Source organism: Ceratina calcarata, unplaced genomic scaffold (assembly GCF_001652005.2).
Source record: "Ceratina calcarata isolate Rehan_Ccalc_2016 unplaced genomic scaffold, ASM165200v1 scaffold153.2, whole genome shotgun sequence".
NCBI lineage: Eukaryota > Metazoa > Arthropoda > Insecta > Hymenoptera > Apidae > Ceratina > Ceratina calcarata.
The window spans coordinates 523,061-538,768 of NW_017136529.1; the positions used below are offsets into that span (position 1 = coordinate 523,061).

The following is a 15,708-nucleotide window of genomic DNA, read 5'->3' on the forward strand; positions in this document are numbered from 1 at the left end:
AAATGAAATTACGATCAGACTACGTGGCATGTTGCGATGCACGCATGGCAATTTTATGTTTACCAATGGATTTAAATACCGTTTCTATGGAAAGTTTTAATTTCGACAGCCGGTAGATCAATCGAACCGTTACATTCACTGCGCACGGTTTTCGAGTGACACAGGCAACAACAAGCAACAGCTGTTTAACCTGGCTGAGAATAGACTTCAACGAGTTTTGACCAACCGCTACGATTCTCTGATATGGAGGTAAATTTTGGAATGAATACTTATATTTTTAAAATATCGAGTGTTCATTTTTGTTATTTGCGTCAAATAACAAATTACGTATCGTACCACACGAGAATCGAAAAGCATGACTTATACTTTTATCCAGGAACAGGATATTCCTATCGATATTAATACTGGGAAATTACTGGAATGGTTGATCAACAGGCGACATTGCAATAAAGACTGGCACGTGAAAATTTTAACTATCAGAGAAAAGATCAATAATGCGATACAGGATATGCCTGTTCACGAAAGCATCGCAAAATTATTATCTGGCTCATGTAAGCTAAACTGATGTCTTGCATGTAATTACATTTATAATTCAAATGTCTCCTTATTTCAGATATAAATTACTTCCATTGTTTGAAAATAGTAGAGATATTAAAAGAGACCGAAGCTGATACAAAAAATGTATTCGGCAGATATGGATCTCAAAGGATGAAAGATTGGCTAGATATCGTACACTTGTACGAAAGAGATAATGTGTATCTCGCAGAAGTTGCTCAGATGCTTATAAGAAATGTTAACTATGAAATTCCCAGTACTAAAAAGCAAATTCAAAAGTTGGAACAATCACAGACTGTGAGTAAAACGATAAACGCTATGTTTTTCCAAGTATGCTAACGACGCAATGTCTTTCAACAGGACTTGGAAAAGAAAGAAGCCGATTACAAGAAATCAGAAAATTCAGCAAGATCCGAGTTCAATTCGGTCTGTAAACAGCTAGGCATTCCTGGAGAACATATCAAACAGGAATTGGCTGACAAAGTGAAAGAACTTCCCGAAATTTACAATAAGATTGCAAAAAAGACGAAATCGTTAGACAGTGCCGTAGAATTTTACTGTTCCTTCGTTAATTACACTCTTGGCAGACAGCACGATGGTGGTTGCGTTCCCATGGTAAAATATGTGATCGGTAGGTATCGAATAATTTAAAAAATGCATTTACAATATTCTTACGTATGTTACGACACTGGACATTACGGATTATGAATTACTCAGATAAAGGGAACACTACCACGTATGAATGGATCTATGGAGAGGCTCCGCTATCGATCAGCGAGCCAGTTTCGAGCATAGACTTAGAGAACGATTCGGAGAAAAAGAAAGTTGGAGACGTCGACAACGCTGTATGTAAACGATCATAAAATGTTATAAATACCTTTGAAGATCTTCGAACACTTTCATGACTGGTCCAGGGTATCAATTTTGGAGACATCGACATAAACGATGGCATAGATTTTGGCGGCGATCTTAACTTAGAAGCAGGTGGTGAAATTGACTGGGGAGACAGGAATGCGGAAGAGGCTGTACCCGGAGATATTGATTACAATATCTCTTTGGAGGAATCCGGCATTGTCGTAGAAGCAGCCGGCCACGAGGGTGGAATTGCTACTGGGACAGAAGCATATACGGTTCTTGATAATCCAAGAACTAGGAATGATTTTATTAATCAACTATTTGAGGTATGTATTTTTAGTACCTTTCTCTCTATGATATCTACTTCTTAAACCGAACTATCTTTTTTTTCGTAGTTAGAAGCGTTCCTTAAATTACGTTTGTACGAATTTAAAGGGGACGACGGTGTAAATTTTCTGAGCTTCAGTCAGTTACAAGATTCGTCTTCTGCTTTACAACGTTCGACGCTAGAAAGTACTCAAAATATGTTAGATAACGTTCAAGTTCTCATATCCGAGGTCTTAGATACTAAGGTTCAGCATTTGCATAACATCAAACACTCCGCGAGGTAGGTTTCGAACGAGAACAAGATTACAACGAACGATGATCGTACTTACATATTACTCTAAGCAAACCGATCACATTTGTAGATACGTGGATGTTTTAACCTCGACGTTGAAACAAAAATTGAGTTTGGTCGAGAAGATGATAGGTCTACAAAAGTGTACGAGAGAGAAAAGAGAGAAGGCCGCGGAGGAAGCTAACGCTGTACGACCACTTCTTCAACTTCTTATACAGAGAACGAAAGAACTGCAAACTGAGGTACTTGTAATAATTTCTGATAATGAGCGTTATCCATCGACGCGCACTCATCTCCTTTCTATATTTGCAGATCGAGAAAGATATTTCGAAGAAGTACAAGAATAGAGTTGTACATTTAACTGGCGGTGTAAATGTTTTGTGATTGATTGAAATGAACGTGTAAAAGAAAGAAGATTTTACGCAAATGAGAACTAATAGTATTGTATATATATGTAAAAAAATACATTTTTTTTTGCATTAAAATTTATACTATCTATTGCTGTAACAAAATAATGAAAACGAAATAAAAAATATTTTATTACAATCAACCTGTATTACGCATTACTTTTTTAATGTGCAACGTCATAGAAAAATTTGTACCTTTTATTCTCATAAGTCTAACGGTATCATCGAAGGGTACATCTTCATTATCTTTGGCATATTAACTCACCATTACTAAACCGTGAATTCTTCCGATTTCATTACCCTTCACATGATCATAAAAAGATTTTGTACTAATCTCCAAGGAGACGAAGTGCAGACAGCTTTAGTCTTTGGGCAAGGGTAATGTCTCAAACACTCCGCGAACGAACGATCGCATTCGCATAATCGCTGAGCGCAAGACCCAGATCCGCCCCAGTCTCCATGCTCGACGGCTGTAATAAATAAAATTGAACATTCGCATCTTCCTTTTATCTATTTCTCAATTGGCAATTGACGACATAACGGATTTTAATGAACTTACCGCAGACTGGTTTGTAACCGTGATAACACCTCCAGTAATACGGTACGAAGTACTCGGAGAGCGTCGGGCATTCCGTGGCATCGTAGCACCAATCATGCATTTTGCAACACCTGCAGAAAGTCATTTATATGAAAGTTGAGACGCGCTACTTTTCGAAACGCATATAATAGACAGCATGTGAGACGTTTGGTCTGAATTCTCGAGATTCACCTGTCTATTCCATCTATTACGTATCCCGAGCCTAAGAAGCCGCAGTAGCACCCGTATCCTTTATAAGCCAGAGGATTACATCCGGTAGAGCACACTATCATATTGTATAAATGTATCACACCTCTTTTGAACCTTTTGTGCACGAACTCTTGCATCCTAAGACAATATACCCAAGGGAATGAGGAACATCGCAATTTTATTCGAACGACAGAAAGAACCGATCTAATATAGTAGTGTTAAACTCACAACGGTTGGTCGTCGCTTGTGTGATCATATGTAAAATTAGTAGATAAAGATTTGCGTGTATTTTTCTTTCGCTGTTGAACAGACTCTGAATTCGACAATGCATCGTTATTATTCCGATCTATGCGAACACTTTCTTTTTCCCAATCATCATCTACATAATTGGACAAAGGTTTACCTTTGTGTACCTTATACGCTTCTCTATTCTTAATTAACTTCTGAACACTGGAGTCAATCCTGCCTACAAGAATCATTTCAATCGTTAGACAACTATGCGTCTCAAGTTTCGAAACTATCGACTATTTCACGACGTATTTGCATATTTTAATAATTTCATAACATTAGCCGGGATATAATGTTCGCGTTTAGAGCTCGAACGCAGTGAGCGTGAAAAACAGAAACGGTAAAAAGAACGGGATCAAAAGTGAATTTTCAAGTTAGATTAACAAGTGGATCGAGGAAACGGCTTGCTTCCATTAGAAAATCGCGATGAACAATACTGTGACATAGGAAACAGACAGAGTCCAAGATTGTTTCCCTAATTTCGACATACCGATTCGCTTATAGTTATTGAACACTGTATTACGCACCACGACTCTCGTAACAGGGCAACATTACGAGTATCACGAGCAACAGACAAACGAAGATCCTTCCACGATACGGAATCACCTGCAGTCGATCGAAGTCATTAGGGGTCGGCGGGCAGTCAATCGTTTCACGACTCATCGAGTACGTTTTTACGAATACAAAGAGAAGTGTTCCAATGTCAGCTGCGGAGCTTTCCGAATTTATCCAACATATTACGTTTCACAGGTTCCGACAAACTGGGATCGCAGAGTCTTGCGTGTAAACACATTATGCGTTGCACATTGTCCAGCCGTGCGTGAATTCAGACATGAAACATCGAATGCGACGTTGAAAAGTGTATGCAAGTATCCTTTCCACGGAACACTGCTTCAAAATACGAGCAAATTATTCGTGAACCGTCGCGTCGCTCTGCAGAGAGCCCCAAGTCCTTGCTGCCTCGACCGCGGGAGAACAAATCGAGTGCTGCCCGGTCTTATTAGACACTTTTGGTCCATCGGTTCCCTCTACTAGAAAGAAAATCTACTCCTTCCATGGTAGACAGACGACGAGCCCGTGATTCAGTATTCTGTTGAACCCCGTGACCCCGGAGAGTCGGTGCGTTTGAGCTGACCGCGAAGCACTTAGAGAACGGTACGATCCTCTTCATCCGGGGAAGATGCACGCAGTGGTTTTGACCGCGCACCGAGAAACCTACTGTTACACTTTCGACGGCTTCCTTCAAGCGGAAAGGCTGGGACGCGTTCACCTTTTATTTCATCTCTTCCTATCATCGTCCGTTCGATGGCTTATCTTTATGCCGCGACTCCTTGTGGTCACTTCATTTTTGCTTTTGTCAAAACGAAATTTCATCTCAGATACGATCTGATTCTTGAGTAACTCGAATCTTTCCCACGGTAATCAAGCGCAAAGGGCAAGACACGATCTCTTCAAGTTTCTCAGCTTCAAACGTTGAACGATTTTAAACGAAGAGAGATATAATTTTCAGCTGCAGCTGGTACCAAGTATCGAGAGCAGAAAATTCACCGATTGACCGACTGCCCGAAGTAGTTTACTACTATATACGATATTTACAGTGAACAGGTCTGGTACGTGAATCTAGCGGTACTTGCTGCGTATAATAGATGTCTAATATAACCGAGATACCTGGAAGTTTCAACCAGCAGAATCATACAATTATAACACAAGCTGTACTTTGAACATTTTAGTAAAAGCCAGTATAGTAAATGCAATTCCTTTGAGAGAAATCTCGTAATTATGATGTTACTGTAACAATGCTGCTTTACTGTCGATCGTTAGAACGTTTTACATTTTTTCCTCCGTTTCTTCGTTCACGATCAATGTCCGTAAGCGACCAGAGCACGAACAATTACCGTGAAATCCTCGTTTCCGCGCAACAATGCCTCCGAGTAGGTTTTCAGATATCCGATCCTCTCACGAAACGAAGAAAAACAGTCGAGCGACACGAGATTCGTCCGGCCTGCGGAGCAGGGTGCCGCCGTGCCGGGAAATCGCAAGATTGTACTCGCTCGTAAACCGATAACGAGCAAACAGAACAATGGCCTGTTGCAGAATGAACGCTGGCGAACAGTTTCACCCGCGTTAAGTATCCCTGTTCGCAGATACACTGCTTCCTGCGTTACAACATGATGAACCCGCGAAACCAGTCCCGCGACCGTTTGAGCGTAACATTCTCGATTCCAATGAAATTACTCAAAAGGATACAATGCACGCGACGCAAGTTGTAAAATTCGCGAAACCGGGCAAGACTAACGATCCCTTTGAGATTGTAGTTAAAACTGTATCTATGTTCCTTTCTCCAATGGTTTCTGTTGCGATTCCTCCAACTCCAAACAAGTATCTGTCTCCGTGCGTCAGAGAGGAACGGCGCGAAAATCGTGAGAAAGTGCTCTTTGAAGAATGCGCATCAAACAGCAAAAACACAGGGCTATTAGTTTCGCACGCAGTCTGCCTATTTATATGTTGCACAATCTAAAAAAGGCTTGTCGTTTATCAAGCAACAAAGCGAACTACTCTGTCATCGACGATAAATGGACTCGTCTGTTTCGACACTCGCGAAATTACACGTTTAATAGAAATTTGGTAATGCTATGAGAAATTGCTGCCTCTTGAAATTTTCACTTCTGGCATTTTACAGTATCATGTTCCAAAACCAGTCATCGTGAAAATTATTAAGCATTAGTTGGAAATTTATCGAATATCGTTGAAATTTATCCAGATTGCAAGCCATTTCCTCCGAAAGAATTTTAACTATAGACTAAGTATGCAAATTAGATTGTATTTAGCACTTTAAAAAGTAGACCGGCTGTGAAACCGAGTGTATCGTAACGTAATTTCGCTCAGAAGTATCAAGGCTCGTTTTACCCTAAATTCAAGGTGTAATAAGTCGGAAGATTTGACCGCCTTGCGTTATCGTTGAATCAATTGTATGCTTTCACCTAAATATAAAAGAGTGAAACGTTTCGGCTCGGCTAGTCTCGAAAAATGAGTACTCTCATTTCTCTAATTTAATTTTAGTATGTTCGATAAACGAACAGATGATGAAATATTATACTTACGAACATTTTATTGCCAGTACTTCACCAATTGTCGAAGATCCATCAGATCGATCCACGCTCCGTCAGTTGTCCTGGCCTGGCACTCTATGTAGCCGCCATGGGTAGCCGGCGTTGCCTAGCAACCGTGTCCTGTCAGACGGGCTCGCTAAGCTCGCTTAGGAGCGTAGACGAGACCTCTCTCGGTTTTACGATTCTTTGCTCGTTGTTAGAATAAAATGTGTTATCGCACGGGAATCGAGAGTCGGAACCGTTTATATCCATGGCGATATTCTAGTCGTTATGGAGGAACAGTGAGGAAGAAATTCCTAAAATCTTGTAAATGAAATCTGAGCTTCAGTATTCCTTGACACACGGCGCTGTGATCGAAATTCCACAAATCTTACGACAATGCATGATGAATAAACAACTTCCAAAAGATCTATGTAATCAAAATAAATGCAACATTGAAGAAAACCCCTTCGAGAGTTGAATGCCCGATCGTTCTCTTTTTGAAATTACCTGAATATTGTATTCCCAAAATTATTTACCTACCACCATTATCAATAATACGATTTATAATAATAAACGAGACAAATGATACAGATGAACAGAGATAGGAGTGTTGTTCCTTGTTGTTCCAAAACAAGAATTGACATCGCAAAGTTATTGATCGTACATAAATGTAAAGTGACGGTTAAAAACTGCACCTGATTGATGAAAAATAACGAGAGTTTTCAAGTAAATGTGCACATTAGTTTTCCCTGATATTATAACCCACGAGCATTTCGACGATTCGTTGTTTTGGAACGGAGAGTCACAGGCTTTGAGACAGTTTTAAAACGTACAATCTGGTACGCTTATGATAAAACTTAACGTAACACGTAACAGAAGATGTTATGATCATTTCAAGCGAAATAACGTGAAGTTATACGTTTTGTAGAATCATTATGACGCGTAGATGCGTGATGTGCAAAAAAACTAATCACAAAAACGTTTATAGCTTTTTCTCGGCACCAAAGGATAAAGAAACGCGTAAGAAATGGCAAATTGCCATTGGTATAAAAAATTACACTGTCAACGATGAGACATTTGTCTGCAGTAAACATTTTAATAAAGATGATATCATTACCCATTGGGTTAGTGGAGTGCCACCCCATGTTGTTACTGTAAGTGATTGGAATTTTACATTTCAATATAATAAAAAAGATAATTTCTTTTAATTTCATCATTTGTCAGGTGAAATATAAAAAATGCAGATTAAAGCCAGGAGCTGTGCCTGGGAGGAAATATAATTTTGAGGAAAATGTACAAGCCGGCCGTATCAGTTTTACACCAAAATATGACACACGAAAAACGAGAGAAAGTAAAACAGATTTTCTCATACCGAGAACGGAAGAAAATTCGGAAATTGACGGGCCGCTGTTTGCACACGATGCTAATGTTCACAGTTATCAGAAGAGAAATACATTGAACGAAATAAAATTAGAAAATGGCAAGAGTCTGAACAATGGATCGGAAGAATCGCAGTTGAAGCAGGAAGATGTGAATTTTGTAAAGACAGAGGAACAAAACGAAATGAGCAATGAGAATCTGTATTCCAGAAGAGTTTCAGAATGTTCTTCTAGAGATTATTCGGATAACGAGGATAGGGACCATAGATCTATGACGAAAGAAAATACTCCCGCAAAAGAAACATCAACTGAACGTAGTTTTGAATCAGTAGAAACGACACGTACAAAGAATCAGACAAAAGACAATTATGATCGATCGAACGAAGAAGATGATTCTACGTACAACGAAGATGATGCCAATGAAATGTTGTTCGAAGATTTACTTGAAGTATGTGCAGAAATTTCATTACCGCGTGGTTGGTCCTGTTTAATAGCTTCGAAAGGTCTCTCGACGACGATAGTGTATTTGTACATGGGATTGACGACCATTGGTACACCCTTTACGGAGAAACAAGTGTTTATAAAGAGGGACATGATACTACATTGCACTGCTGTAAATAGAGAAATCAATCCAGTAATTCATAATCTAATAAAGCAAGGGAAACATTTGAAAGTACAAAATTTAACGGACATAGAAGAGTTGATAAGTGAGTTCCATCAAAGAGTCATCTGTTCAGGTATCTCCCTTTTTATTATCCGTTTTGATATTTTTTGGGCAAACGATAAATTTTCTAGCGATAAATCCTCCTTTAATAAAAACTCCCGAATCAGGTGTAAGCAACATTGAGGGAACCCGAGACATCAATCGTATTAAAATCGCTTACAAAGATGGTATAAAATGGAGACACGTTTTATGCCCGTTGATACTCAACAACGACTCGACGAGATGTACAAAATGCATTTGCCTCTCTCGTAAACTGATTCGTTCTGCCAACACTCCTACGAAACAATGGCAGAAAAAGAAACGCGTGAGGAAACAAGATCAGGAATGTGATTTGATAAAAGTATACAAGCGTAATTGTAAATGTAAATAAAATTTGGGACAGTAGCTGTAATTGTATCGCTTAATTCATTTGCTCGTAAAGACGAAATTAAAAAAAAGATGTTTTTAATTCAAATAATATGGGTATTGTCAAATCGTCTTGCAAACAGAGATATACAAATATGAATATTCTCCTTCATTCTATAAGTCCCGTTTAATTCCAGGCAATTAATTAACACTGAATAGATCTTTCACGAACGGAATTTAGATCGACCTCCGACTCTATCGTGCTTTGTTTTCCCTTTGCTAGTCTCCTGAAACGATTGCTATTACAATATTTTAAATACTTTTAATTTATTTTAAGCAATTTTTGATTTACCTTTGCCCATTCCGTTCTCAATTGATCTAGCATCTTTTTCGTTAAAAGCCCTCTCGAAACCAATGAATGACTCAACGTTTCCTTGTCCTGGTTTTTACCTGTAAAATACATTACAAATACTTGTAGCAAAGTGTACAAGATCATCGAAATCCAACAAATTACCTTCGAGCTTGTCATCGGATTTTTGACTTTCTTCTTTTGAATCACCTATTTAATTTTAATTAATTAAAATATTAATCTCTTTTCAATCTAGCAAGCGACAAATAACAATTTCTAGTCACTACGAACGTACCCGATTGAGTTTTCCTAAATAATTTCGCAAGCTTTCTGATTCCTGTCTCGATGATTTTGTCTAATTCGAATTGCAATTGCCTAATTGAACTTCCGTCAGGAAACAAATCAGGCATTCGATAACTAGATGAAACGCAAATGGTATTATAAATTAGTGAGTTTCATAAACCGGCACGCAGCCAATATAATACCTAATTACCTTAACCAAAGGTAAACGTCCAGTACATCAAATACACCTTCCAAGCGCACGAGGTCGGCGAGACTCGACGGCGTACTTGGAGGCCATTCAATTTGTTGCCGTACCCACGAGATGGTCGCTGGTTGATTTCTACTACATTGTCGAGCGTACTGCGTAGAAAATGCAAAGGACACGTAGGAAAACGATGTTTCACTCAAAGCCGCGAATAATGAATAAATACTAACTTCGTACTACGTACCTTCAAAAGCATACTACACGTAAAAGGAACTTTTCGGTTGACCGGCGCACAGCAAAACACGTATCGCGTGCGGAGAGGTAAAGGTATGTGTTGTATCATGTCAGCGAGAAATTTAAAATCGTCTAAATTACAAATAAAATACAAGGTATGATCGAGTTCACAGAGCGCGATGAAAATATTCTGAAATAAAAGGAACATGTCAGAATCAGACAATGGCTCAGACAATGATCATTGGGAAAGAGAAAGTTCGACATTACGATGAGATTTGACATTGGCGCATTTGGAAGGTAATAAGAATATAATTCTATTTGATCCGCAGTGGGATGAAGTCCAGCACGATGAATTTCTTCGGGTTTTTGTTGTAATAATTTTCTCAACACTGGAAGATCCTCAGGCTTAAAGGTTGTTACGTATCCCTACAATGTAATATGCAAACAGTGCGTACGCATTATTCAATTTTCTTTTACTCCGTTGCAATCACTACTTACTTTCGACCACTGCGTTCCATAACGACCAGCGCGGCCTGCTATCTGCAAGGCGGACGATACGGAGATCGTATCAATCTCCATTTCTCCCTTCTCGTTTATAACTGGTTGAGAGAGAGTATAAAATATAATTCTACGTATATGTCTGTAAGAATATTTGACAATTACATCTATTATGCTATACGAGATACGCAGTGAACGTTGTGCAGTACTCACAAGTTAAGGCCCATGCCTATGGCATTAGTAGCTACTAATATTTTACAAGGATCCTTGGGATCGTTGAATCTCGCTGCCTGCGCCAGTTTTGTGCCTGGTGGTAAACTACCATATATTACAGCCACCTTCTCCCCTAGCTTTTCGATTTCGTTCGACACTGCGAATATTTCGTTTCTACTAAAACAAACTATACAGTCTCCTGGTTGAACGTTTTTAATGTAACAAAGCGCCGAGTTTTCTACTTCAAGCTCGGTCAATCGTTTGTACTCTTTTATTTCCACGTGTTCACCCGTCGTCAAACATATAGATTGTACCTGCACGAAGAGATCACAGTGTTCGTATGAATTAGTATCGTAAAATGTATTGTAAATTATAAAACGCACGATGGGTATAGCGGCGGATTCACCACATAAATGTATCTCGTCCGCGGCAATGCCAAGGAGAGCTCTTGTCCATGCCCATCCTCTGCCTGGATCGCGTATTAATTGAATTTCATCTATTACAGCTACTTCATCTGTGGCATTAATTAAAAACTAACTAAAACTTGATAATATAATTATCGGCTAATGAGAGATGCCAGCACAAACAGATCAAATTTACTTACAAACATTCTGTATATTCGCCATTTCCACGGAACACGACGTGTGATCTGCGGGAGACGTCATATGCTTGGCATACCTGTGTTCCTCTCCTGTTATCAAATCACAAGGTGTACCCTACGATTGTTCGAGTTTAACATAATGAAACCAGTTGTGCGAGAACATAATTTCTACTACTAACCATAGAATTACACTTATTAAAAACTTCATTGGCTAACAGCTTTAGTGGTCCACAATAAACTCCACTCTTTGCCGACATAAACCTTTTGAGAGCGTGGTAAGTCTTACCACTATTCGTAGGTCCAGCATGAAATATAATCTTCCTTTTCTTAGACCTTGCTATAGGATACCTGAATACGATTTCAACCAATTGAAAATTTATTCCAGTTCTAATGATTTACATTAACTAATAATTTAAATTACCAAAATGGTGGATTCCTTAAGTCACTGATCTTCCTCAGTTCGTCCAAACAATCAATGTGTGGATACATCTGTTTGGCGTAACGCAGGAAGTAGGGGAATATATCTGTAACATTCCCAGCTCCATTTATAATATCGCTTAAGACAATATGTAGATCTGGAGGTAATGAATTTGAATCCACGCAATACTTTCGGAAGTTCCCCATTGCTGTGTTAAAAATGGCATCTGGAAAGACAAGGTTGATAAGATAGTTAAGAAAGTGAAACACTGAGATACCAGCACTTTAGCACGATATGCATGTAACAGAAATTACCATCTAATCCATGTTTTGTACTTAGTTCTTTCACAGTATTTTTGTTCGCGAAATTGCACAAGATTTGTATGATAACACGTTTACTCAGAGAACCAGTCAGTTCGACACCAACATTCCTGTCGTTTGTCTCTACTTTCACAGTAACTGGTTTAAATAACGAACTTATCGATGGATCATTTTTAGTTTGTTTCCTTCTTACGCTCGGTGTAAGTTTCACTCTAGGATTAAATTGCCTGAAACATTGCATTCATGATGTAAGTTATTATAACCGCTTCTGAAACTGACATGTCTCAAGTAACGAAACCATGATCACCTTAAAATCGACGACACCATTAAGTTACTTCGTCGCTTCAATTGATCGTTAACAAGGTACATAACTGGTATCATTTTTTAAATGAATTTTATGTATTTTCATATTCTATAATTTGTAACATGGGGAAACCGAAACCTCGTGTACCACAAGAAAAGATTAAAATAGATAGCGACACTGGCGTCGACGAGGTAGGACAGAAGGATCAACAAGGATGAATTCATACCGAAAACAGCACGGAATGCTTGCTTATATTTTATCAATTCGGTTTATTAATAGTGATAAATTACATATTATTTATCTTCGGAAAGGTCTATATCGGAATTCGTTTACGCAACTGCTATAAGAAGAATGCATTCTTAACACACGGACCATCGATAGAATAGGTAATTCTTTGACTTTTAAAATCACTGGCTGTACCAGTTCGACTAAAATTCAAATTCGTTTTTATATAAACTCTAAAAAACGAGTACTCTATGTACTCATTTTATGTAATCGTGAGTAATTCCAAGCACGATCAAAGGATTCAACTTTCTGTAATTTTATTTCTAATCGAACATGTTTAATCAAATAAATGAGTTTCACGTCGAGCAGCTTAATTTTAACAAGGTATGTATTAGGAATGTTCGATTTCTTTATTAGTGAAGTTTTGTGTGCGATACGATGCTGCGTGTTACTTAGTGTTACTTTATCAGCATCTCTGCTATTGTTTTCTGTGCAAGTTAAATTAGAAGTTCTTATCAGTTCCTGAATATACATAAAAATTGTATTTAGTACGCGACAGTTACACTATTGTGCGCACAGTGCACACGTATACAATGGGCCCTTTCTTTTATTCTCTGTGTATATAGCGTGCAATTCAATTTTTACATTGTATCTGGATGAAATCGCAACAAGTGGTTCCTTAATTGTAACCTCTGAAGATTTTATTTTACAATCTATTAATAAGATTTAATAAAGAGGTGTCAACCGTAGAAAATTCAGGACAATGACCCTTACTCGTGTAGAGCAAGATATTCAATTCCTCTAAACGAACGTTAAGGAAATATGGAATCATTTTGGTTTCAAATATGTTCCAAGCATTACGTTATAATCGTCAATATGTTACTCGTCGTCTCTTTTGTTTAATCTGTCTATCAATCATTTGTCACTCATTCATCACAAAAGTTTATCAATTTGGCTAAGGTTAAATCGTACACAAAATTTGATTCCTTCTTTCAAAATTGATAGTCTACTACTCTGAAATCGACGAACATGTGTAAGTTGCGACGATGAAAGGAGTATTTGAATCCTCGCGAGGATTAGACAGGAAAAACGGAATTGTTTACAGACGAAGACGGTCCGAAATGTAACGTGAAACTATGCTCGGACAACGCTGTTCCCTCAGCGTCTGTGGTTCGCAATTGTCTCGGTTCATCGTTGGCCAAAGTGTTTTTCGAATATACACATCGTGACACGACGAGTTTGTTGAACGTATTGACACCGCCGCAACGATCAAGAACATGTTTCTCGATCCCATCCGACGTTCACTTGGATCAAAGCGAAACCGCACCGCCAACAGACCATCAGATCACAAAAGCGTTCGTGCATCAGAATATATTAGGTAAACGTGACGAGAGAACGCGCGACACTTGGCTGATGATTCTCGAATGAAATCTAGAGATAGGCGAAGCCCTTCTGGAGGAGGTGAAGAAGCAGATCGAGGAGAGTCTGCGTGAAAAGATAGAGAGACAGTCGCGGGAGAAGTTTTATTTGTATCAGGCGAAGAAACGGCGGGAGGCCGAGGTGTACGCGGAAAAATTACACGAGAAATATCAGGATTACATAGAGACCGTTCGCCACGTGTTACAGGAACAGCTAGAAGTAATAGTCTTTGCTAATCGCAAAACGCTTCAGCCTTTATCTTGATCTTAAACGTCACGCCGGTCACGTAAAATTGTATCTATCATTCTATCGCTAAAGCTCACGTAGATTTGTTTGTATATTCGAATCCTGTTTTCATTGTACTTGAAACAGTTGATTGATCGCAGATAATAAAAGTATCGATTAGATACGGGATTTTGAATTGCGAACGGAAAACGAGAAGAGAGCAAACGGGGGTCTCGCTTTTCAGGTAGAATGGAGCAAAGCAGCGGCCGAGTGTGCCAAGAACACGCAGAAAGCGGTCGTGCAAGAACGGATAAATGTCGTGAACGAAATGATGCCGAAAATGCGAGCAGAAATGACCTATGCTATCCAGTCGTTGTACAAAGAGTTCAACGAGATATTCTGTGCCCAACGTGACAAGATAATCGCCGATTTCAATCAGATCATGAGGTTCGCGTATCGATGCATCGTCTTCAGTAAATTAATTGAAATTCTAATGAAATTCGTCTAGGGACAAGCATGTGAAACTACAGGAGGAAATGCGAGAGTTTCGCGAGACAGTGAGTAGGGACTTGCACATTCAGAGACGTCAGTACGAAATGCAAAACGCGGCGGATGTGATCTACGTCCTCTGTATGGAACGGCTGCGAAGTAGCAAAGAGAAGCATGTCATGCACAAGTATTTTCAGGTATAGGGATTTTAAGGAATACGATGAATTTTACGTTTCATGTAAAATTTGTTACGAAACAGCAACAAGTCGAAGAATTTTACAAACTGATCATTCGCTTGAGAGACGTGGTCAACCTGATGCGGGAAGAAATTCTCGATTGTCATATCGAGAAGAAACTGTTGGAAGAACAGCTCTCAAAAGTTATTAAGCATTTTCAGAAGTTCATCAACTTTGTGTTTCGTGCCATGCCGGGACATGCGAACTATTTGTTGCCGTTGGAATTACAACGACTGATTAGGCGAGATAACGACGAAGAGGATAAAACTAATAACGAGGAGCCCAATAAGGGGCAGCAACGGAAATCATGATCGTCTAACGATGTAACGTCAAAATTTGTTAACGTCAAAATTTGGAAACGTGCAAAGTGTCGTTGCTCAATAAAATATATAAAAAAAGAAATAAAAATCATATAAACGATTTGATGAACTTACAAATCCTCCGTGCAGAGGAAATCGGTACATCGGGGCACAAAAGTCATTTTTTATTGATGAAAAACAATAATATCGAATAAAAATCGAATAAACTATCGATCACGAATAAAGATACTAGATACGATCTTGCCAGTCGAAACACATAAATTAGATACAGATTATAAAACACGTGTATAAAAGTTAAAACTGGATAGAAACGTTAATT

The 15,708-nt window shown here is 38.7% G+C and overlaps 5 protein-coding genes across 7 annotated transcripts; 3 read left to right on the plus strand and 2 right to left on the minus strand.

Annotated features, from left to right (window-relative positions):
• Positions 1–30: 30 nt before the first annotated feature.
• Positions 31–2,546, plus strand: LOC108632291 (CDK5 regulatory subunit-associated protein 3). Its single transcript, XM_018036755.2, has 9 exons — positions 31–249; positions 377–551; positions 614–852; positions 916–1,186; positions 1,273–1,400; positions 1,470–1,736; positions 1,806–2,017; positions 2,100–2,271; positions 2,342–2,546. The coding sequence occupies exons 1-9, from the start codon at positions 244–246 to the stop codon at positions 2,411–2,413; spliced, it is 1,542 nt and encodes a 513-aa protein (XP_017892244.1). The 5' UTR covers positions 31–243; the 3' UTR covers positions 2,414–2,546.
• Positions 2,547–2,616: 70 nt separating this feature from the next.
• LOC108632292 (otoconin-90) lies at positions 2,617–6,409 on the minus strand. The gene is made up of 5 exons (XM_018036756.2): positions 4,039–6,409; positions 3,452–3,689; positions 3,206–3,361; positions 2,996–3,105; positions 2,617–2,906 (listed from the first exon to the last, which is right to left on the minus strand). Exons 1-5 carry the CDS (start codon positions 4,172–4,174, stop codon positions 2,740–2,742), a joined length of 807 nt encoding a protein of 268 aa, XP_017892245.1. The 5' UTR covers positions 4,175–6,409; the 3' UTR covers positions 2,617–2,739.
• Positions 6,410–7,357: 948 nt separating this feature from the next.
• LOC108632252 (uncharacterized) lies at positions 7,358–9,097 on the plus strand. Its single transcript, XM_018036688.2, has 4 exons — positions 7,358–7,442; positions 7,592–7,757; positions 7,828–8,719; positions 8,814–9,097. Exons 3-4 carry the CDS (start codon positions 8,167–8,169, stop codon positions 9,074–9,076), a joined length of 816 nt encoding a protein of 271 aa, XP_017892177.2. The 5' UTR covers positions 7,358–7,442; positions 7,592–7,757; positions 7,828–8,166; the 3' UTR covers positions 9,077–9,097.
• Positions 9,098–9,133: 36 nt separating this feature from the next.
• Suv3 (Suv3 RNA helicase) lies at positions 9,134–12,659 on the minus strand. 2 transcript variants are annotated; one of them, XM_018036753.2, is made up of 15 exons: positions 12,479–12,659; positions 12,166–12,398; positions 11,855–12,077; positions 11,613–11,781; positions 11,437–11,548; positions 11,216–11,346; positions 10,833–11,146; positions 10,620–10,761; positions 10,389–10,547; positions 10,132–10,311; positions 9,894–10,042; positions 9,696–9,817; positions 9,566–9,610; positions 9,404–9,501; positions 9,134–9,350 (listed from the first exon to the last, which is right to left on the minus strand). In XM_018036753.2, exons 1-15 carry the CDS (start codon positions 12,550–12,552, stop codon positions 9,276–9,278), a joined length of 2,226 nt encoding a protein of 741 aa, XP_017892242.1. In that variant the 5' UTR covers positions 12,553–12,659; the 3' UTR covers positions 9,134–9,275. The 2 variants fall into 2 exon arrangements, with proteins under 2 accessions (XP_017892242.1, XP_017892243.1); XM_018036754.2 differs by having other exon boundaries at positions 9,134–9,338; positions 12,479–12,658.
• A 743-nt stretch (positions 12,660–13,402) lies between these two features.
• LOC113465220 (uncharacterized protein C6orf163 homolog) lies at positions 13,403–15,704 on the plus strand. Of its 2 annotated transcripts, XM_026819560.1 has the most exons (6): positions 13,403–13,733; positions 13,806–14,078; positions 14,136–14,338; positions 14,589–14,791; positions 14,853–15,030; positions 15,093–15,704. In XM_026819560.1, the coding sequence occupies exons 1-6, from the start codon at positions 13,730–13,732 to the stop codon at positions 15,378–15,380; spliced, it is 1,149 nt and encodes a 382-aa protein (XP_026675361.1). In that variant the 5' UTR covers positions 13,403–13,729; the 3' UTR covers positions 15,381–15,704. The 2 variants fall into 2 exon arrangements, 1 of the variants encoding a protein (XP_026675361.1); XR_003390062.1 differs by lacking the exons at positions 13,403–13,733; positions 13,806–14,078; positions 14,853–15,030; positions 15,093–15,704 and having other exon boundaries at positions 14,246–14,413; positions 14,589–14,673.
• The last annotated feature ends 4 nt before the right edge of the window (positions 15,705–15,708 follow it).

Excerpts from the sequence above, each read along its gene's own strand:
- LOC108632292 (XM_018036756.2), bottom strand. The coding sequence starts at position 4,174 with ATGAGTCGTGAAACGATTGACTGCCCGCCGACCCCTAATGACTTCGAT. Across the intron at positions 3,106-3,205 it reads GTAATAGATGGAATAGACAG|GTGTTGCAAAATGCATGATT; the intron begins GTGAATCTCGAG and ends GACTTTCTGCAG. Across the intron at positions 2,907-2,995 it reads CGGTTACAAACCAGTCTGCG|CCGTCGAGCATGGAGACTGG; the intron begins GTAAGTTCATTA and ends TATTTATTACAG.
- LOC108632291 (XM_018036755.2), top strand. Across the intron at positions 1,401-1,469 it reads TTGGAGACGTCGACAACGCT|GGTATCAATTTTGGAGACAT; the intron begins GTATGTAAACGA and ends TGACTGGTCCAG. Across the intron at positions 2,018-2,099 it reads AACATCAAACACTCCGCGAG|ATACGTGGATGTTTTAACCT; the intron begins GTAGGTTTCGAA and ends TCACATTTGTAG.
- LOC113465220 (XM_026819560.1), top strand. Across the intron at positions 14,079-14,135 it reads CGTGCATCAGAATATATTAG|AGATAGGCGAAGCCCTTCTG; the intron begins GTAAACGTGACG and ends AATGAAATCTAG. Across the intron at positions 14,339-14,588 it reads TGTTACAGGAACAGCTAGAA|GTAGAATGGAGCAAAGCAGC; the intron begins GTAATAGTCTTT and ends CTCGCTTTTCAG.
- LOC108632252 (XM_018036688.2), top strand. The coding sequence starts at position 8,167 with ATGAGCAATGAGAATCTGTATTCCAGAAGAGTTTCAGAATGTTCTTCT. Across the intron at positions 8,720-8,813 it reads TCAAAGAGTCATCTGTTCAG|GTGTAAGCAACATTGAGGGA; the intron begins GTATCTCCCTTT and ends CTCCCGAATCAG.
- Suv3 (XM_018036753.2), bottom strand. The coding sequence starts at position 12,552 with ATGATACCAGTTATGTACCTTGTTAACGATCAATTGAAGCGACGAAGT. Across the intron at positions 10,762-10,832 it reads ATAGGCATGGGCCTTAACTT|ACATATACGTAGAATTATAT; the intron begins GTGAGTACTGCA and ends ATATTCTTACAG. Across the intron at positions 10,312-10,388 it reads CGCCAATGTCAAATCTCATC|AATATTTTCATCGCGCTCTG; the intron begins GTAATGTCGAAC and ends CTTTTATTTCAG.